At 42.4% G+C, this 21,016-nt stretch overlaps 1 protein-coding gene across 1 annotated transcript in view; it reads left to right on the forward strand.

Annotated features, from left to right (window-relative positions):
- The window catches only part of SELENOF (selenoprotein F), a 37,104-nt gene that overhangs the window by 5,825 nt on the left and 10,263 nt on the right, over positions 1 to 21,016 (forward strand). The window contains exon 2 of the mRNA XM_088481954.1: positions 16,763 to 16,930. Coding sequence (XP_088338080.1) covers positions 16,763 to 16,930 — 168 coding nt within the window. The remainder of the gene's footprint in view (positions 1 to 16,762; positions 16,931 to 21,016) is intronic.

Genomic DNA, 21,016 nt, shown 5'->3' on the forward strand with positions numbered 1-21,016 from the left:
TGGACGCTATGGTCTCTGACCATCACGACCATCACCCTAGCGGTCGTTAGAGCTGTTGGTGTAAACCCACAGCCTAACGACCAAAACAGAGGCGGGCGGTCAGGATGCATGCGGCCGCCCAGTTTCTGAGCGACCGCTTGCATCCTCCGACCGCCTCTGAATGAGGCCCTCAGTAACACCAGGCACTAGTTGGAGAGGATCTCTGCTCGCACCTCAGGAGGGTGCGACCAAAAGTCTGCTAGTCGTGGGTTTGTCATGCGCATAGTTGAATAGCTCTGCACACTTATCTTGGGAGCTATATTCCAGCAGAGAATTGAATCTCCCCCTAGGTTAGTATTTTATTTATTCAACTCAGTAATATGCAGGCACCTATGTATGAGCTGACAAATCAGACCAGCAGCGGAAGAAGATTTTGCAAGGAAAATAAGTCTAGTTGCCGCATTCAAAATAGATTGTAGAGGTGACAGTCTGTTTAGGGGAAGACCAGTAAAGAGGTAATGGCATTAGTCAATGTGGTATATAACACTGGGGAACAAAAAAAATTTTTTTTTTCTTGCCAAGGATTTAAGATCGGTTTTAGAGTACTTGCAGGTCCTATTTTCGCATTAGACCTTCACTATAGCTGAATTGGTTCCAGTTTTCAAATTAAATGAAAAAAATTATAAAATTCAATTATTTTCTCCATTTGAAGTACCTTAATAGTCTAGGCCTGCTTTACTTCACAGAATTGACTTAAGGGGGGTATCCACTAGACTATTAAGTTGAATGATAACATCGTTTGAAATTTTGGTTTTTTAGACATCTATCATCGTTCAAACATGCTGGTTATCCTTACGATATCGTCAGGTTCAGCATGTTTGCAGATGATTGATTGTGCCTGCACTGAACGACATATCGTTCAGTGTGGGCACCCTGCAGTATAGTGAACGATAAAGATACCATTATGGTTCAGTCTTTTCACTGTCGGGTAGTGGATACCCGCCTTAAGTTTTGCTTTTATAACAACTACCCTCTATCAACAATAACTAGAATTTTTTTTTATTTGTGATAACGTAGCTGGTAGTGAGATTTGATATGTGTCTCAAACATGACTAACACTTGGAAGAGGCGTGGCAGTGCACTGCTGGGTCATCCTCAGACCACAACCACGCCTCCTCCCAGCATACAGAGAGGAGCATCGGAGAGGACAGAGTGACACAGTTAGCACATTTCCTGTTCCTTTGTTCTGCCCTCTCTATGTCCAACCACAACTAATTTCCCATCGGTTGGGCTTGTTTTGTTCAGTACGTCTTCTGCTCTTTTTTTTTTGGAGTTGGCACTGAATGTGTGAAACAAAACATTTTCACTGTAACAATCAGTTATTCTCGGTGTACTGACAACCCTGATGTTTTTTGTTATAATTGTGGCAAATATAGTGTTGCAAAAGAGAAAAAGTATAACTGTATTTGTAAAACAAGCGTATCAGGCTTATTTTGGACGTCTCATAAGCCAGCAAGACAAGATTTGGGTGCTTCACAAAGTTTGTAAAACCGCAATTGGACTAAAGGTGATCGAAAAGGACTTAAATTCGGCATACCATTGATGTGGAATGAGCTAAAAGATCACTTGAGTGACTGCTATTTATGTGCTGTAAATGTGAAGGGTATGAATCGATTTAAGAAACGCAAATGGGAATACCCAAGTGACAACACAGATGAAAGTGAGTTTGAAGAAAGTTCCTCTACTCCAAACAAATTTTCTCAAAAGGAACTAAGCTATTTAATTCGTGACTTGAATTTATTGAAAAAAGGAGCTGAGCTTTTACCATCCAGACTTCAAGAAAAGCACTGTCTTGAGCCGGATGTTTATTATAACGTCGTATCGAAATAGAGAGCAAGCCATACTGCCGTTCTTTAGCCAAGATAACAATCTTGTGTATTGCAACAATATTCCGGAACTTCTCCAGATGATGGGCTTACCAGAATATCGAGCAGAAGACTGGCGGCTCTTTTGGGATAGTTTTAAAAGGAGCTTAAAATGCGTATTACTGCACAATGGGAATAAATTTGCATTGATTCCTATCGGTCATTCAACAAACTTAAAGAAAAGTGAAAATATCAAGTTAATCTTAGAAAAAATTGCTTATTCTCAGCATCAGTTGTCTGTTTGTGTTGATTTTAAAAATGGTAAACTTTCTTCTTGGGCAGCAAAGTAGATGTACTAAGTATCCTTGTCACATATGCTTATGGGATAGTCGTGCAAAATAAAAGCATTGGCAGCAAACCGTATGGCCTCCAAGAGAAGTTACAACTGTAGGAGAAGCCAACATCATTCAGGAGCCCTTAAATGACAGGAAAAAAAATCATACTGCCAGCTCTAAATATCAAACTCAGTTTAATTAAACAATTGTAAAAGCATTGGACAAGTCAGGCGATTGTTTCACGTATATTTGTCAAACAATTCCATCTCTTAGTATTGAAAAATTAAAGGCAGGAATTTTTGACGGCCCACAGATACGGAAACTGGTGAAGGATCCAAATTTTACCACATCTGTGACTGAAACCGAATCTGAAGCATGGCTTAGTTATGTGTCTGCAGTGTTCACTCTAGCTCCGGCGGAAGGCTGGAGCTAGAGAAGGCACTTTTGCGCGTGCCCGAAAAGGGGGCGTGACCACTGAATTGGGCACGTGTCTATAAGATGCGTCACCCTTTTCATCACTCTTGGGGGCATGCCTGGCACTTACGGACACGCCGGGCAGCCCCCAAGCACTGCTGACAGGGAGAACAGATGCCGGGCGCATGCGCCCGGCGTCTGTTCACTGGCAGTGTCTGGGTCACCACACATTTCCCCACCCGTGGGACACTGCGACCCGCGGGTGAAGACTGCACACGCAGGCTTGAGGGCAGGGTGCCATTTGCTTTCCAGAAGGAGGGCAGGATGCAGCGCCCCGCTAAAACAGCCTAGCGGGAACGCTGTGTCTGCCTATAAAATGTTGAATGACCATCACAAGGCAGACAACTATCATGAATTAGCTATGTTAAATATATTTTTAACATAGTTTAATTTAGTTTTTCATCAATATTAAAGACTCATGCATATCTCAAAACTAGAGTCAATTGAAAAATAAGCATGGCCTATTCATGATCAGGATCACAAAATTAATCGAAATTGACTCTTAAATCCCTGGCAACAGATTGACTGTCCCCCAATGTTATGAGTGCATGTATAAAAGTCTTTGTGGGATACAGATGTGTTCTCCTATATCTATCCTCAATTCGCACTAAATAGTCCTGTGTGTGACATGGTTATTACATGTTGATGAGTGTTGGAAGTGGAACATATGAACCATAAAACAAAGGCGCTTTACAGTGTATTTTTTGGGTGCAGAGAAATTATCTAGGGGGCTGCATTTAGAGACATTTGCATTATACATTGTAATTTTTGTATTTTGTGATCAACCAGGCTGATGAATGGTCATCATCAATGAAAGTTGGCTAATCTTCACAAATACAGGCATTGTGGTCATCTTTACAAATTTTCTGCAAGTATTGACATCGGTCCCATTGGAACACAAGTTATGGGCCCTGTTTGAGTGCGACTCAATTCTCATTGGTAAATAATTGGTATAGAGTCCAGACGCGTCTAATCTGGAGGCAGCACAACAAGGCAAATTACTATCTTTAGTGTAATATATACCTGAGCGATTGAGGAGTCATATTTGTTTATGTATCTTTGGTGGGATAGTGTTTATTCTATGGTGAACTCCGTCTGGGAGAAAGGGCACTGTTCTGCGTGCACTCCTGAAAAGGGGGTGTAGCCACACGGGAGGGCTGTGGCTTTTATTATGTTATCTACATTTTTCGTCACTCACTTATGGAGATGCTGGGCTGTCCCCAAGCTACCCCCTCACTGTTAAAAGATGTGATGCGCACGGCATCTATTCACCGGCCATGAGCGCTAAACCACAACTTTTCACACCCGCAGGACACCTCGGCCCACTGGTGGGAATAGCTGATGGCAGACTTTCAGCATGGTGCTACCATAAGGGCAGCACACATTTTGACATTTTAATATCTGGCAGGGCGCAGCACCCTGATGAAACAGCCCAGAGAAGCGTACACTAAAGTGGTTTGAAAGTGCGATAAGAACCAGCATAGGACAGTGTCTTGAAGACCTAGGGAATGTAGTCTTTATGTGACATGAGAGTGCTTAACAATGTAAATGCAGCAAAGAAGTCTAAAGCCGGGTACACATTAGCACGAGGTAAGGAATGATCCCTCGTTCCGTCCTTCACTACCTGCAATGGAGCCGCATTCGATATTGTCCGGTTGGACATGTAGCATGGCCGACCGGACGATGCTTCAAGCGATCACTGGAGGGCGCATATTGACTGTACACACTGAACGATGTGGCCAATATGTCGTTCTAATTCGACTGGAAACATAGATTGTGCTGACACCGTCTCAGTGTGTACCCTGCTCAAGCTCTAGGAGGGAATCCATTTGAACGCGATGTGCCCAGCTGCAAGTTCCTGCGCTCTGTACGATTATGAATTTCTCCAAATGGGTATCCTGGAATATGTGGGGAAAAAAGATGTGACAATAGTATGTACCCTAATGATATTCGAATAACTTGCATAATGGAAACACGCCCTTGATTGGTGGTAAACAAGCGTTGGACAGAAATCTCTACATTTGTTTAGGCAACGTTGCTCTCTGCAGTCCTGTAATTTTCTTACTCCATAACAATATAGTAGGAGACACAGGACCTAATTCAGAGCTGTACGCTAATGCAGGCGCTGTTGCCTCTGTACAACATTGGATGTGTGAAAATATGCAAATGTAGCAGTTGCTGATTAATGTATTGAGACGCCCACCTGTAGCATTGCAAATCCAAGCATGTGCGCACAAAGACACAGCATCGGTCACCGATTCTTTGATGATCGGTCTTCTGAGTAGCCCTATAGTCAAACAGAATGGCCCTGTATACTGAGAAGCCAGATACCGTTTTCTTGCGTACGGGATCACAGACGCAGGATGTGAGATGAACCCGAAACTGTTTCGACACTCCTGCGTTCTTGGCACCTCTAACATTCCACAAACGCCTTCTGTCAATCACAATGAGATTAAAAAGTTGCTGCAAGCGACTTTGGTAATGTACCTTGACGCGTGCACAGTGCGACTTCGAAGCATGCACAGATTATTGCTCAACTGCGAAAACATCAACTTAGTTTACAACTCTGAATTGAGCCCACAATGTGGTGCTGATCAATTTGATGCCAGATTTTCTACTTTACAGATTATATATAATCATGTACTCGCCTTCAATTGGATATACATCCAATAATTGAACACATTAAAATCTGTTATAAAGAAAATGGTCCATTTATTTAATAGAATATTATCTATAAATACACTTAATCCAAAGCACTCAACCATCTTTAGTGCCTAAGTGACCACTCCTTTTACATAAAAAAATCATACTAACTCTGCACTCACTTTTCAAACTGTAATTCATTTACATTCAGGGGGCTCGATTCAATTCTGTGCGAATTGAATAGCACCGGGAGGGAGCTCCCAACCTATTCAATTCAACACGTTTTGTCGGAGAATGCCGGTTCTCGCGCCTTAAACATGGTGTTTAGTCGTGAGAACAGGCCTTTTTACGACTAAGGGCTGTATTCAATTAGAAGCGAAAAGCCGTTTTCCATGAAAAAGTATCGCCGATCTCCGTTTTTTCTCGTGGTCAGAGCTTTTCTCCAAATTCAATTCCATCTGGTGTTCACCTACGTCGAAGTCAATGCCATGTAATAGGTGAAAAAGAATAGCGGGTGAAAAGAAGTGAAACATTTTTATTTTGCGGTGCAGACATGGGGAAGCCACTCAGAACCTTTGGGACAGCCCCCCAAAGGAAAACTGTCAAAAAATCCGGGGGAAAAACAAGAACACCCCAAAAAAGTACTTTGCTTTTGGGGGTGGAAAAGTACAAAGTGGGGAGATAAGCATAAAAACTAGTGAAATAGACTTCTTGGGGTGCTGTAAGGAGGGGCCAAGTGTTTTGGGGATTGCAGGTGCATGTATGAAGGTGGTTTTTGAAGTTTTTTTTTTTTTTTTTTAAAGTTCACTTTAGAGACATAAAAATATGCTAGCACCCATTTTCAAGTACCCCAAATGTGACAAGACTACTTATTTTCACCAAAAAATACTGCTTTATGCCATTCTTCACCACTTTTTATAAGGACGCTAATAACTATTTTAAACCACTTCAGTATCCCAAATAGTTTTATTAGGGCTATTTGAACACTTCTACATTGATCACCAATGTTAGTGCATCTTTCTGGGGAGTACACACTGATTTCCCCTATTCTGACAGTACTTTCTGCCTGTTCTGCATTCGCCGCTTGCTGTGTTTGCGTGGTTAGTAATTGTATAGGGCGAAAAGTGGGGACGCGCCCGATAACTTTACGCATCCAAACACGCGATGTAGCCAAAGTCTGGCAGGTGGAACTTTTTCGCCGATGCGAAAGCAATTGAATATGGCCCTAAACTGCAAGGGGCAGTGCGAGAAGAAATCCTTAGCCGGGGTTAACAGCACACTGAATTGAATAGCTGCGGGAACTCCCTCCCAGCGCTATTCAAATTGCGTTGGATTGAATCGAGCCACCTTTATTTCCAAAACATTGCAATAATTTGTCCAGCTGATCAACCACGTCATGGTCTTGCCATCTGGTCAGTCCCTACACTGACTATCAAAAATATATGCTTTTTCCATTCGTATGGATCCTGACCTAAAGAGACAGAACCACACCCAGACATATCGGTTAATGAGCACAAGCTGACAAAGTTTGGCTTACATTTGGAAAAGCAGAATGCCTATTCAGGCAACATTAGTTCTCTTTAAGCATTCATCTGTGACACAATTGAGTGAAGAAAGTCACACAAAATCTAGCACCAAGCTGCTGTCTGTATAGGAGCTGGCCATTGTGCTGAAATAGCAAGCGCACATCTGAAACTGAGGGCCTGATTCAGCTAGGATCGAAGTTACTAATATGCACGCAATGGAGCGATTGTTGCATTTTGTGCATGCGTGTGCATTGCGGTGCGTAAACTAGCTATTGCGTTCGGGACTGTGATCGCAAAGGCTAAGCAGACCCCCTCGCAGAGTGACTGACAGTAAGCACCGTTTGTGGATGGTGACGGGGAAGTGGTCGGGGAAATGCAGGCGTGCCACTGCGTTCGCACGCCGCTGCAGGGTCATACATAAATTAGTGTGCAGTGTGAGGTCTCATAACGTACAAGGAAGTTAGCATTTTCTGAGTAAGGCGTGGGCTTCTGCAAGTGTGCGTATGGGTCCGATGTTACAGATTTGTTTTGCTATGTTGCTAAAGTATACTGATGTGAGTAAAGGGAAGTCGGCGTCCTTATGTTAGACTGCAATCACAATGTGAATGTAATCATTTGCATATCACGCTGATGCTAACGCTGATCTTAATAGACCCTTTATCCTCCACAGCTCACATACAGCAGTCTGCCACCAGTTAACACAATGCATTTTACGGCCGGAGAATGATGGGAAACATCAAGACCTGTGTGTTTCCAAAACCACTCTGCCTTTATTTTGGACAGCACTCAAATTAACTTAGAGACAAAGAAATCTAGTCTGCACATGTGCAACAAATTTTCTTATCTACCTAATTAAAATACATATAAATATATTTAGCATATTCCAAGCATTACATACATTGGGGGTCATTCAGACCGGCTCCGAGCAGCAGTACGCTCGCAAGCGGGTCGATGTTCCCCACTGCGCATGTGCACGACGGAGGGAGCTCCGTCGTGCGCATGCGCGAGACCCGGGGAGTGACGGGCTCTGATAGAGCCAAAATCACTCCAGGGCTTGTGGCAGGGAGACCCTACCGCAGGGTCTCCGTCGCAAGTCTGATGGTCGCGATGGTCAAGACCATCGCGACCATCTTTTTGGCCGCTCGCATATGCTGTGGGTGGTCACCCACAGCTATACGAGCGGCCAGGAGGCCGCTCCATTTTCATGGAGGAGGGCCCTGATTCAGAGCGAGCGCTCTGGTCAGAGCGTCCGGCTCTGAATCAGGCCCATTGTCAGTAGATGGCAGTATTTCCTAACTTATCAATAAATTAATATCAGTACTACTATCTAGCTATAAATTTATATGACATCTCTCAAGGGATTTATTAGCTATGTCTAGTCTTAGATTCAATACATCGTTGGTATAAGGCAGTCTCTTGACAACTTACACCATTGTTCTCAATTGGACCATATAATCTCTTATCTTTCCTGTCATATAAATCAGAATTGACTACAAAGGATGAATACACTCTACTATAGCCTTAAATCTCTAACATAAGCTATTCTATATGAATACATTCTTAAAAGCTAGAATAGATAGATAAGGAATGAGGCCCTTCTCAGGCACAATGTCTCACACAGAATATCATTTCTTCTTAGCATTTGAACACAAAATGGAGTCATGCTTTAACATGATTCTTCACTTTATCAATCCCCTTCTTCAAATCTACACCGTCTTTTGTTCAATTCTATATTCTGTATAACCCGCCTGTCTTTCACATCAATTGGCCCCTCGTAGTGACCCGTATTTCACGGCCTAGGAACCCATTAGTGTCACCACCACAGAATAAACAAAAGGAGTGGCGCTTATCAGTAAGCAGCTGTTAAGAGGACGGTGTTAATCTCCTCAATGGAATACAAAAAAAAAGGAAGTAGATAACAGCGCTAATGTGGGGTGTGTATAGGTCTGTAGAGAGGGGTTCAAGAAAACAACCCTAAAATTATTACAGATATACAGGTATATCAAATGTTGTCATGCGTGGCTTGGTTAAAAAACATTTAATAAACACATTGTTGCTCTGCAACCTCATATCAAAGGAGCAGTGGCATAATCATGCAATTGAATAAAACAGCAAATAAAAGATGACTGGTATTCAACAGTCTGCTGATTTAGATATCTCACTCTGGTGGAAATCTCTACTGGAGGAGTGTATAGGGTGGATATGTCCCGGAATAATGTCCAGCAATAATAAATGAGACGTTACTAACCCTGGTGGTTTTTAGCAAGATGTCCTCACAATAATATCCTCATGTAGGGAGGTGATCCAGTGGTGTCTCTAGATGAAATAATGGCTGGTCCAGATCTAATAAGTCATCCAAATGATCCCTTAATCCTCCTTAAGTGGCTCCAGCATACAGGGGAACCAGTATCAAAGCTCAACGCGTTTCCGTGTGGAAATAACCCACAACTTCATCAGGAGCAAGTGTGTGAGTGTCTCTGAGAGTTCCAGATATTTATACTGCTATGATAAGTAAATAATTAGCAGGTTGAGCTTTGATACTGGTTACCCTGCATTAAATGTTTATTAAATGTTTTTTAACCAAGCCATGCGTAACAACATTTGATATATATCTAATAATTTTAGGGTTGACTTCTTGAACCCCACTCTACAAACCTATACATACCCCACATTAGGGCTGTTATCTACTTCCTTCAGTATCACCACCACAGTAGGCAATCCTATCTACATCATGTCTACTGATATATATCAAAAAGAACTATATATATCTATGATTACACACACATTGTTAATCTCTAATAGAACCACACATGAGTATAATATAAGGTACTAATCATAAGAAGCAAAATATATCTTAGAGTCCATGTTAACAGTTGAACACTGGTCACAATCAAGACATGTAGTTGTTCCTCTGGTTGTCTTGTATGGCACTTTTCATAATAAATATTTGTATGGTACTGTTCAGAGCCAATCCAACTGTTTCAACATTTCAGTGTAAGTATTTTCTTAATCAGTCAAATTAAAACTTCATTAAACGGTTACCAGAGGTTCCCAAAGTCCGCCATTACAGTCCATATTTTAAGGATATCCAATGTTGAGCACAGGTGACTTAATTAGTACCTCAATCAATTTGATTTAACCATCTGGACTCAAGCATGGATATCCTTTAAAACCTGGACTGTAATGGCGGACTTTGGGAACCTCTGGGTTAGTAGTAATAAGTCCTTTCCCAATTAACTGTAATATTCCCATAAACCAGCCACCTATGCCCTTAAACCAGTTTCCTGGTTTCAGCCATGAGAGCCACCTAGAGTACTATTCATCTTCATGATGATCTTTGGCAAACTGATTCTTGCCTGAACGACATTTTTACGTGTTTTCTGGTGTTTGAGAGCAGATTGCTGATTGTCATTTGCTCCCATACATTATTGGATTTTCATTCCAACCAACTAGTGGGATGGTTGGAGGAAAGTTGGTTTGGTGTATGGCCAGCTTTAGTACAGTGAGTTGTGAGATGGGGCCTCCATCTCTCAGACTTGTTTTTCCAGCACATCCCACAAATGCTCGATCAGATTGAGAGCTGGAGAATTTGGAGGCCAAGTCAACACCTTGAACTCCGTCATATTTGTCAACAATTTTGGCAGGGTGCATTATCCTGCTGAAAGAAGTCACTGCCATCAGGAAATACAATTACCAGGAAGGGGTGTCCTTGGTCTGCAACCGTGTTTAGGTAGGTAGTACGTGTCAAAATAACATCCACATGACAGGAACCAAGGTTTTCCAGCAGAACACTGCCCAGAGCATCACACTGCCTCTACTGGCTTGCCTTCTCACCATAGTTTATCCAGGTGCCATGTCGTCCCCAGGTATACGTCGTACACGCACCTAAAAATACATATAACACAATAAAAGTGGTATTCATCAGTCCACCTTCTTCCATTGCTCCATGGTTCAGTTCTGTTGCTCACATGCCCATTGTACATTCTTTCAGGGGTGGACAGGGGCCTGCATGGGCACTCTAACCAGTCTGTGGCCACGCAGCAAGCTTTGATGTACTGTGTGTTCTGATACCTTTCTGTTTAGCCAGCATTACATTTTCAGCTATTTGTGCTACAGTAAGACCAGAGGGGTTTGCCTTCACTCCTGGCGCCCATGTTCCAGTTAACCGGTTGTCCTTTCTTGGACCATATTTTGTAGGTACTAACCGCTGCATACTGGAAACACCCCACAAGACTTGCTGTTTGGCAGATCCTCATCCAGTTGTCTAGCCATCACAATTTTCCTGCTTCCAGCACAACAACTTCATGAACGAAGTGTTCACTTACTGCCTAAAATGTCCCACAAATTGACAGGTTCCACTGTAACTCTATAATTAATGTTATTCACTTAACCTGTCAGTGGTTTTAATGTTATAGCTCATCAATGTGTGTATGTGCAGGGTCGGCGCAGGGCTTCTCGGCGCCCAACGCCATCCTGTGCTGCACTGCCATGCCCCTTCCCTCCCTCTGAGTGTATACCCAATAATGATGGTGGGTGGAGGGTGGGTTTTTCCTTGGCCGTGGATGAGGGATGCCTCTGTTCAGGCAGGGCTGCGCCATTCAGGCTATGCTGACCGTGCCACGGCCCTGCTAGCCCAAGCCTTGAGCCACCACTGTGTATGTGTGCACTAAGACCCTTTGGTTTGATAGATATATATCGATCTCCTGAGACTGGGATGGCACTCCTGGGTTTTCAATAATCATAATGGACACCTCCTTATAGCCAACATTTCAGAAATTTAATATTTACTTTATCAATTCCTTGATAAAATAAATATTACATTTCTGGAATGTTGGCTATAAGGAGGTGTCCATTCTGATTATTGAAAACCCAGGAGTGCCATCCCCGTCTCAGGATTTATGTTGGAGCGAATTTGCTGCATGGGTGATCACCTGGATAAAGAAGCGAAATGCATACCATGTATACCATTGCAAAAGTTCCAAATGGCCACTAATGTGGCAGATTTTACAAGAACACTTTGTAGGGAGGCCCATGCACTTGCAGTTCTATGGAAACAACAAATATTTTTATCAGGACGACCATGCCACCTGTCATGTTTTCAGGGCATTGCTGGACTGGTATACAGAAAATTCGGTAACCCGGATGGACTGGCCAGCTCAGAGTCCAGATCCAACCCCATTGAGAGCCTCTGGGACAAATTGGAGCAACGGGTGTGTTCTAGGCTGACTCTACCTTGTTTAGTGTCATAGTTGGTTACTGTACTTAAGGCGGAATGGCAAAACATACTGCCTGCTGTTGTCCAGGAACTTGTGGACAGTTTGTCTTCAGTAATCACTGCACGTGGTGGACCTACAAAGTACTAACATCAATAAAATCTCTTATCTATTTGCTGTCAGTAGCCAGTTACGCGTGTGTGTGTGTGTGTGTGTGTGTATGTATGTGTGTATATAATATATATATATATATTCATTTAATAATGTCACACCAACGTGCCTTAGTGCCTGTTTCCACAAGTTTTTAAGGCACAATTCACAGCCCTATTTAACAAGGCTGTAAAGCAGGAGATAAACTTTTTGCTGCTGGCAACTGAATAAATCAGAATATTGTTGACGTGGGAATTGGTCAGCTATTAGCTGAACAGTAGATTTCTGTCTTAAGATAATCCGTCCTCAAAATGATAGTGATCAAATGCCTATGGCTAAAGACAAAATTGAATGCACTTTAGGTAAGGGATAAATAAAACAGGAAATCTGTATATTGAGGGAAAATATATATACACTATACTTGCAATGTCCATAATCTACAGATGACTGTGCATTATTCCTTTTATAATATGTTTTACTAATGTATACTGAGGATGAGATTCAATTATTTTTGGAAGCCCAACAGAGTTATTAAATTGTTGCTCCGATGAATGCTGTGGGCGCCTGTTAATTCTTCCTGCACCCTCCTGAGGTGGCGATCAGAGCTGTGCGAAAATTCATTAGTCCGGGTGCCCAAAATGCAGTTTTTCGGACGCGCCCAATTGTTTAGACTGGATTAGTCGCTTCATGCCCATGCCCCTCGCGCACAGCAGAACAACAATTGAATAGCTCCGTTGATGCGCCCATTACTTTTGGACTAGCAAAAATCAATTGAATTCCCACCTGCAAGTCAAGACATCAGAATGCAGCAATTGTAAGTGATGGCATCCAAACTCTGTATATGTTACAGGTAGTGTTCACTCTAGGTCCGGTGCCGGACCTAGAGAAAGTGCACTTCTACTCGCGCGCCTGAAAAGGAGGCGTGTCTTTATGACGTTTCCCCTTTTCATCACTCTTTGGGGCGTACCCAGCACTTACGGACATGCCGGGCAGCCCCGAACCACTCGGGTCACTGAGAATGGATGCTGTAGGCTTGCGGCCCGTGGGAGGGGAACGAATCTGCAGGCTGTTTCAGCAGGGTGCCGCGCCAGAGGGAAGGGTGCTTTCTGCCCTTTACAAATAGGACAGGGTGCGGCGCCCCGCTGAAACAGCCTAGCGGGAACGCTATTACAGCATGGTGCACATTGTCTGAAGCTTTTAGGCAAAGTAGGAAATTAAGAAACTGTTACCTACTGTACGCACTGTACAGGTATTGTGCACAAGGTCTAAATGCATTTAGGCAAGTGGTAGCTACTTTCTGCATCTTCACTTCCTTCAATTAAAACTTAAACAATGGTTATATATAGATTTCCCCACATAAAAGAAAAACTAACAGAGTGCAGGATCTAATAGAGTAAACGTTTAATGGAAATATTGCATTTTAATTTTGTATGGGTTTTTTTTATTGTTTGAAATTAACCATGGCAAACTATCAAATTACAATTATATTCCAAGAAATTTTAGTTTAATTACCATGGAAATTCACCATTTTTGTGAGATGACCCAGTGCCATAGGTGATTTTTCCACTGGTATTAATTGCTTTTCCGCAGTTGTCTTGTTTATTTTATTTATTTTTTGGGGAGATGGGGCTGTGGCAGCGCCATATTAGGCCTGGTATGTAGGACAGAAGTACCCAAGCTCTGCCATTATAGTCTAGGTTTTAAGGATATTCATGCCTGAGTCCAGATGGTTAAATCTTATTGACAGGTATGAATTAAGTCACCTGTGCTCAAGCAGGGATAGCCTTAAAACGTGGACTGTAATGCTGGAGTTTTGGGAACCTCTGATGTAGGAGTTTTTGCCCATAGTAATGAAATTAGACTAAACCCTACTGGGATGGAGACTGGTTTGTCGGTGATAATACAGCACATAAGAAGTGTTGGTGCAGGTTATTAGGCTTTCAGATGGTCGTGTCATGTGTATGTGATTTCCTATACATTTAGGGGGGAAAAAAATAGATAAAGGTCACTTGTAATCCTTTTATATTTCTCCCTTCAAGTGCCAGCAAGAAAAAATAAATTGCATACACCAGGATTTTTCTGCCTTCATTTGCAAATTTGTTTAAAGCTAATTGGTTTTCACCATACATTATTTGGAATCTACTAACATGCTCATTACGGTAAAAGAAGACTAATAAATGTAAACTGCAAACAAGGTGATATCCTTTTATCCAGTAATTTAATTTCATGCTTGGTGTCATTCTTTATTATTAGTGCTATAATTCTATTTGGCTATAAGTGGATAAATGTCAAAATTTAATTGGGCTTTAAATTTGTACCGTGAACTTGTGTATCTTAAACGGGTTTACTAAATACCTCTGTGTTTATGCACAATAACGTATTGCATGAGTGAGGAGAAAATAAATACTGTTTTACATTGGCCCCTATATGAACTGGCACAGGGTCTTACATTGGCAAATGTCAGGATTTATATGTGAGCAGTTTCCAGTTCCCTCATTCGCTGTGCAGAACATTGTTATTTCTCTCTACAGAGAACTTTCATGCTGTCAGTACACAAATTGCTAAATTTGACATCTAAAAGCAATAAATTCTTTTATGTGTGGCTAAAAATATCATAAGTTGGGTACATTAAATTCCATATAATGTATTGAATCTTGTAGGTATTCTATTTGTCATTAATAAAGCAACCAAATGTAAATTTTAATGCTACTGCAAAGCGTAGATGCCAGGACGGAAAGTGTTTTCATATAGATCTGTCACTTTGGACAATCTAAATGGGATATTCAAAAGGTTGCATCATGTATTTTAACTTCTACATACCAGACCTAATTAAGCATCATGAATGGTGTAGTGGCTAGCATTGGTGCCTCACCGCAATGAGGTCATGTGTTCTGTTCCTAGTCATGATCTGTCTGTGTGGAGTTTGCATGTTATCCCATTGTTTGTGTGTTGCCTCTGGCTTCCTCCCGTCAAAACAGGATTTCTCAACTCCAGTCTTTATGTACCCTTAGCAGTGCATGGTTTTCAGATCTCTGTATCGCAAGTGAAATAATTAGCATCACCTGTGGATGTTTTAAAATGTCAGTCAGTAATGACAAGACCTGTGCACGAACTAGGAGATCTGGGAAACAGTTAAGGTGCATACACACTGGGCGATAAAGTGGACGACTGAACGATATCGTTATCGTTCAGTCGTTAACTATATCATCCATTTTTTATACCAAAACGATGAGCGATCACGACGTTGTGTGTTCTCGCCGGTCGTTCATCATTGTCGTTCATCAGGCAAACATGCAGGCCAACCTGACGATATCGTCAGGTTGCTGCATGTTGGGGAATGGGGGAGAGAGCCCGGCGCTGAGCTATATCGTTAATTATATCGTTCAGCGGGTGTGTTTAATGTCATGAACGACATTGAGCACACCCTGCCAGGGACACACTAGACGATATCGCTCAGGGAGCATATTGTCTACTGTGTATGCTCCTTTAGGGGTCCTTGGGAACTGGCGTTGGAAAACATTGCTCCAAAAACAAAACGTAGGTTTATTGGCTTCTGACAAAAACAAATTATCTTTTTAGTGTGGTAGAGAACCAAAGGGTGAATTGAATACCGTTGTAAGGGAGCTCCCGGAACTATTCAAGTCAGCGCAATGTTTACTCGGGCTGCTAGTATTTAAGTTGGAGAATGCCGGTTCTCGCGACTTAACCTGGTTGGGCAGGTAACTGAACTAGAGAACTAAATACTAAACTCAATTAGAAGCATGCAGTATTAATGATGAGAAGCACAAATCAGCTTGAAGAGAAGATGGAGATTAAGTAATGTATTATGGTATTCTGGCTAGGATCAGCAAGTAGTTAGTTTTGAATAATAATAGTTTGCTGGAAAATTAAGTATTATTACTGTATCACGTTCACACAGTGACGTTCAAGTTAGTTGAGTAGCCTGCACTGTTTCACCTGGTCGCTTTCAACTAAAACCCCTGTATGCATCAGTCACTTTATCCCCCAGCGTCAGAGCACTGCCACTGCTCTTCCCACTTTCTCTTTGCATCTTATGGGCGCAATTCAAACTATTTTTTTTTGTTTGGGCGCCCATTAAATGTTACGCTTGTAATTCCAAATTAGACCGGGTATAGCCGCATGAAATGGCTGAAGCCGCCTAAAGTCCTAGTTAGGGAGCCCAAACAGCAGTTTTCGCTCTCAAACCACGGACTTATCGCACATATCTGTTCGCCACCTCAGGAGGGTGCAGGCTGAAATGTCTTTGTCTGCGGCTATCGAGCCCGAACGGAGCAACAATTGATTTGCTCCGTCGGGCGCCCATTTGTCAGAGCTGTCGGCAAAAACCATTGAATTGCCCCCTAAATGTTCAATGGCTGGCACTTTACATTATGAAGATGCATATATATAGCGCCAGTCACCAAGTACTTATGCTGTTTGTTGGTAGAATACACCCAGAGCCAGTCCTTAAGTCCCAGAGATAGCCTTTGCAGCAGATGAGAACTGGCATATATTTTTAAATATGGCATTTATTGAACACTTGTGTATAAATATAATTCTATAATGCATTCTTTCAGGTATCCACATATGGTACGGAGCTATCATCAGAAGCATGCAGGGATTTTGGCTTCTCCAGTAATCTTTTGTGCAGCTCGTGTGACCTGCTTGGGCAGTTTGGTCTGAATGAGATTGATCCATTCTGTAGACAGTGTTGCCAGGAAGAAGCACATCTTGAATCGAGAAAGGTAAGGTTTAAAGCTCCTTCATACAAATAAAAACAAATTAATAGAGAAAAGCATACACATCATAGTCATGTTATAGGGTCTGTCGCTTAAATTGTAAGTTAAGTAGCTCATTAGCAACTCAGCCATACAATAAAAATGTGTTGAGGCTCATAAGGGCTGGTCACATTACAAAGGATGTGCCGCCGACCAGCTCCATGATGTTTTGACCCTTTACTCTCAAAATTGCTACTTTTCCTGTGCACCTCTATGGGATACAAGGAAAGTTTAGAAATGTCGCATTCCGGTAAAGCTCATCGTGGCCATCTCATTTAATTGCAATAATTCAATAGAAAATGTACTTCGCTCTACCCCTGTGTGGGATGGGTCTAAGGTTGTGTCAGTACATGGTGATAAAAAAAACAATGTAGAGTTTGGTTAATATGTAATAAGCGAGAAAGTGTGTCGGTCTGTCCTTTATGCATGCCCAGGTTTTGGGCCTAGCTCGGCCATATTTGGCATGGTGGTGTAGTTTGACCAATATTAGATTTTTGCCTAGGTTTGAACTTCGTCAGAGCAACACACTGTCACACAATCCCTAAATATGGGAACACTCTTAAATTACACATAGGTTCAAGGGCTGTCTCCAGGGGAAATTGTCAGTCTGACCAAAAAACCTATGTGAAAGCTACAAAAGATCCTTGTAACCTCACAGTTTGAGCAAGTGTCAAACTCTGACTCATACAAGTTCACATTAAATCCAGAATTATGCCGGGTACACACTAGACGATATGTCGGCCTGGTCGGACGACGTATCTGACACATCATCTTATGTGTACTCTCTGTTGCTGACAGTGCGCGCTTTTGCGCATTGACATCGCCCGTCCGACCTGCATGCAGATCTGATGGGCGGCATCGCTAGCGTGGGCCATGCTGCCGAATACAGTATGGCCGTCGCTGCCGACGTCGGAAGGTGTGTACGCACTTGCCGATGCCGGCACCCCTCCGGGTCCCCACGCTTATGAGGTCGGTACACACTAGACATCGCCTAGTATGTACCGGCCTTTAGTCCTTTTTAAAGTGACCATATATATTAGTCAGCCCTCTGTGTTGCATCCAAGGGTGTAACTAGAACTTTGTGGGCCACATAGCAAGATCTTAAAAGGGCCCCCAGAGGTAAAAAAAATTAAAAAATAAAACATAATTTTGCCCCACACAGAGCCTATTCAGGTTATACCACACAGTAATACTCCTTACACGTTATACCACACATTATGCCACATTGTAGTAGTGCCCCATATAACTTTATTCCACACAATAGTAGTGCCCCTTACACATTATACCACTCAGTAATGCCCCTTATAACATTATGCCACACAGTAAAGCCCCTTACACATTATGCCCCCCCAGCAACTCAAAACCCGTGTCCCTCCAGCATCCTCTCTTCTCTCCCTGTGTGCCAGCAGGTGTGGATTTGGTGCATGGCTGCACCAGTAGGCAGCGGCAGACATGGACTGACAGTGCCGGCGCAATTTGAATCTGACGCCTGTTGCGAGCCAATCGGCGTTCGTGGTCCCGCAGCCAATCAGCAGTGGCAGCTCCTGATTGGCAGTTTGCGAGCTCCAATTGCCAATGCGACCCGCGGCACTGTCACTCCATGTCTGCCTGCTGGTGCTCCAGCTGTAACCAAATCAACACTGCTGACACCTGGGACCCCTCGACGGCCCTGACTGGACCGGCCCACCTTGTGTGCATGACTGGGTGCCGGGGGAGCGGCGGGCCACAGAGGCAGCTCGGGCACCATGGCTACCGCACCCCTTGCACCCGCGGCCACCTTACGCCACTGTTTGCATTCAGGATCAATGGAATGGGGTTATAGGCGAGGACAATGTAAACAAAGGCTGCAGGTGTACTTCAGGGTCTAGTCTTCAACCCGGGCAACGCCTGGTATCCCAGCTAGTAACAAATAATCTCATGTAAACAACAAATTTACAATGTAAGTAATATGTGATGGAGGTGCAGATTGGCTGTAGGGATACAGATTTAGGCATCTGGTGCAAAATCAGTGTTTCCCAATGCATTTCGGCCCCTAGGACCTTCCTCTGGAAAGGCCCTAGGGGCCGAAATGCGTTGGAGCACACCAATCTCCACACAGTGCACACTGGAAGTTTCCCCAAGCGCACAAGCCGACGAGCATATCAACGACCTAGCATGACCTGTATCTCATTTATATGAGCCACCCTCATAATGTCTGATACAGTACATTGCTAAATGCAGAGTAAATATTACAAATGTACTTTTTTCCTTGTCTGGTTTTAGGATGTGTCTGACTAGACCCATGTGATTTTATACTTGTGGTTAAATTAGGTGGGATGACTAGTTTTACGTGATTCCATTCACTGGTGGGTTTTTTTTGTTTTGTTTTTTTTTTTAGTCTTGATCACCACATACTATCCCTCAATTTGTCATATTGCCACAATAAATATTCTATGCTTTTCTCTGCTAGCTCTTCAGTCATGTTGCTTTAGACTTGTATAATAGATGGCTAGCTTATGTTCTTTTCTAAAGTATAAAGTTACAAATTGTCATAGCTAAACTCCTACGTAAAGATGTTATCGATGGTTCTGGTACGTTCATGAAATATTAACAGTGCAATTCCTGTGGTGTTGGTTAGGAGATAGGATTTCATAAACCTTTTTAATCTGTATTAACAGGTTTTGTGGTTCTCTTAACTTTTTGAAATGCTCAGATGATTCCAACCCCTTTTAGATTGCTTGTCTGAGGGGGATTACACGATGACAGTAACTTGGTTGAAATGTGCTTTTGGTTTTGTGTTACCTGTAAATCTGTTTTGGCTTAATGTAAGAAGAATGTTTTGCAAGACAAATATCATTAATCATAATGGAAAGTCATTTTTTTTTCTCATTTTTGTAGACAACTGTTGAGTCAAGACTTTAAATAATTTCTGATTTATTTTTTGTACTTGAAGAATTCAGATGACTAATATGGATTCTGTAATACTGTATTGTGTGTATTGTGAAAGAGCAGATATTGTATTGGTCAGATATTAGTATGACAAACTTGCAGATGGCTGTTGTGCAGAACTAGTAACGTAGTATCTTTCACAACATTACACAACATTAAATCAATTTTCATAGCTATTTTAACTTTTTATTTTAAAGAGTAAGTGTAACTTAAATTTGACACTGAAATAAATATCAAAGGCTGAGTAATACTGATTATAATCATGTATGTAAAGTAATTCATATGTTTATAGTACTTCTATATAAATGTTTATCGTGCTCTCAGTCCTCTAAAGTAGGTTCCTGTGATTTTAGTAAGCTACTTCTCTAACAGACAAGTTGTCAGGTTTTCACATTGTGCTTTGGTAGATTCACACCTGGTCAGAGCCTATGGGGGTGATTCAATTGGGCACGATGTAAAAAACCTTGCACGCAATTTTGGATTACAGCGGGTATGCACAGCAGGTATCCAATACCCGCGGTATCCAATTAAAAAAAAAAAAGTGGTCGCAGGGTTGTAGGCTCTGAAAACCCCTCGGCGTGTAGAAAAAAAAATACACAACTTTCCGGGGGGTCTCAGGTGGCCTCCGTGGCTCCTGGTGGCCTCCCTTCCATCTTGTCACTGGGGAGGGGGCTGTTAGGAGTCCAGGGAGCTGCCGGGAGGTGCAAGGGCTGCTGGGAGATGTAGTTTTCCCAGCTCTGACTACTGAGGGGGTCACACACACTCATGCACACACTTACAAACACTCACACACTTGTCCTGCTCCCAACGCTGGATGCAGAAGACACCGCTTTGGATGGTGAGTAATTAAGCAAATTGAAAACTTCCAATTGCTTAATTAGGATTTGGGGGTTTGGGGTGTCGCCAGGGTCCCAGAGCAAGTCCTGCTGATCTTTCCTAATAAATAATAAATTCATTTTAGGAAAAATCAGACTTGCTCTGGAGGTGCGAGAAAAAAGACTGACTCACCATTTTCAGTCCCTGAAATGAATAGCAAAACCCCACGACTGCAATTTATTTATTTATTTTACATTTCATGCCCGCAATTGGATTCATAACAACTTACATAGGTAGACACCACCGTTG

This window comes from Taudactylus pleione, unplaced genomic scaffold, assembly GCF_031769625.1.
Source record: "Taudactylus pleione unplaced genomic scaffold, aTauple2 ptg000017l, whole genome shotgun sequence".
Classification (NCBI taxonomy): domain Eukaryota; kingdom Metazoa; phylum Chordata; class Amphibia; order Anura; family Myobatrachidae; genus Taudactylus; species Taudactylus pleione.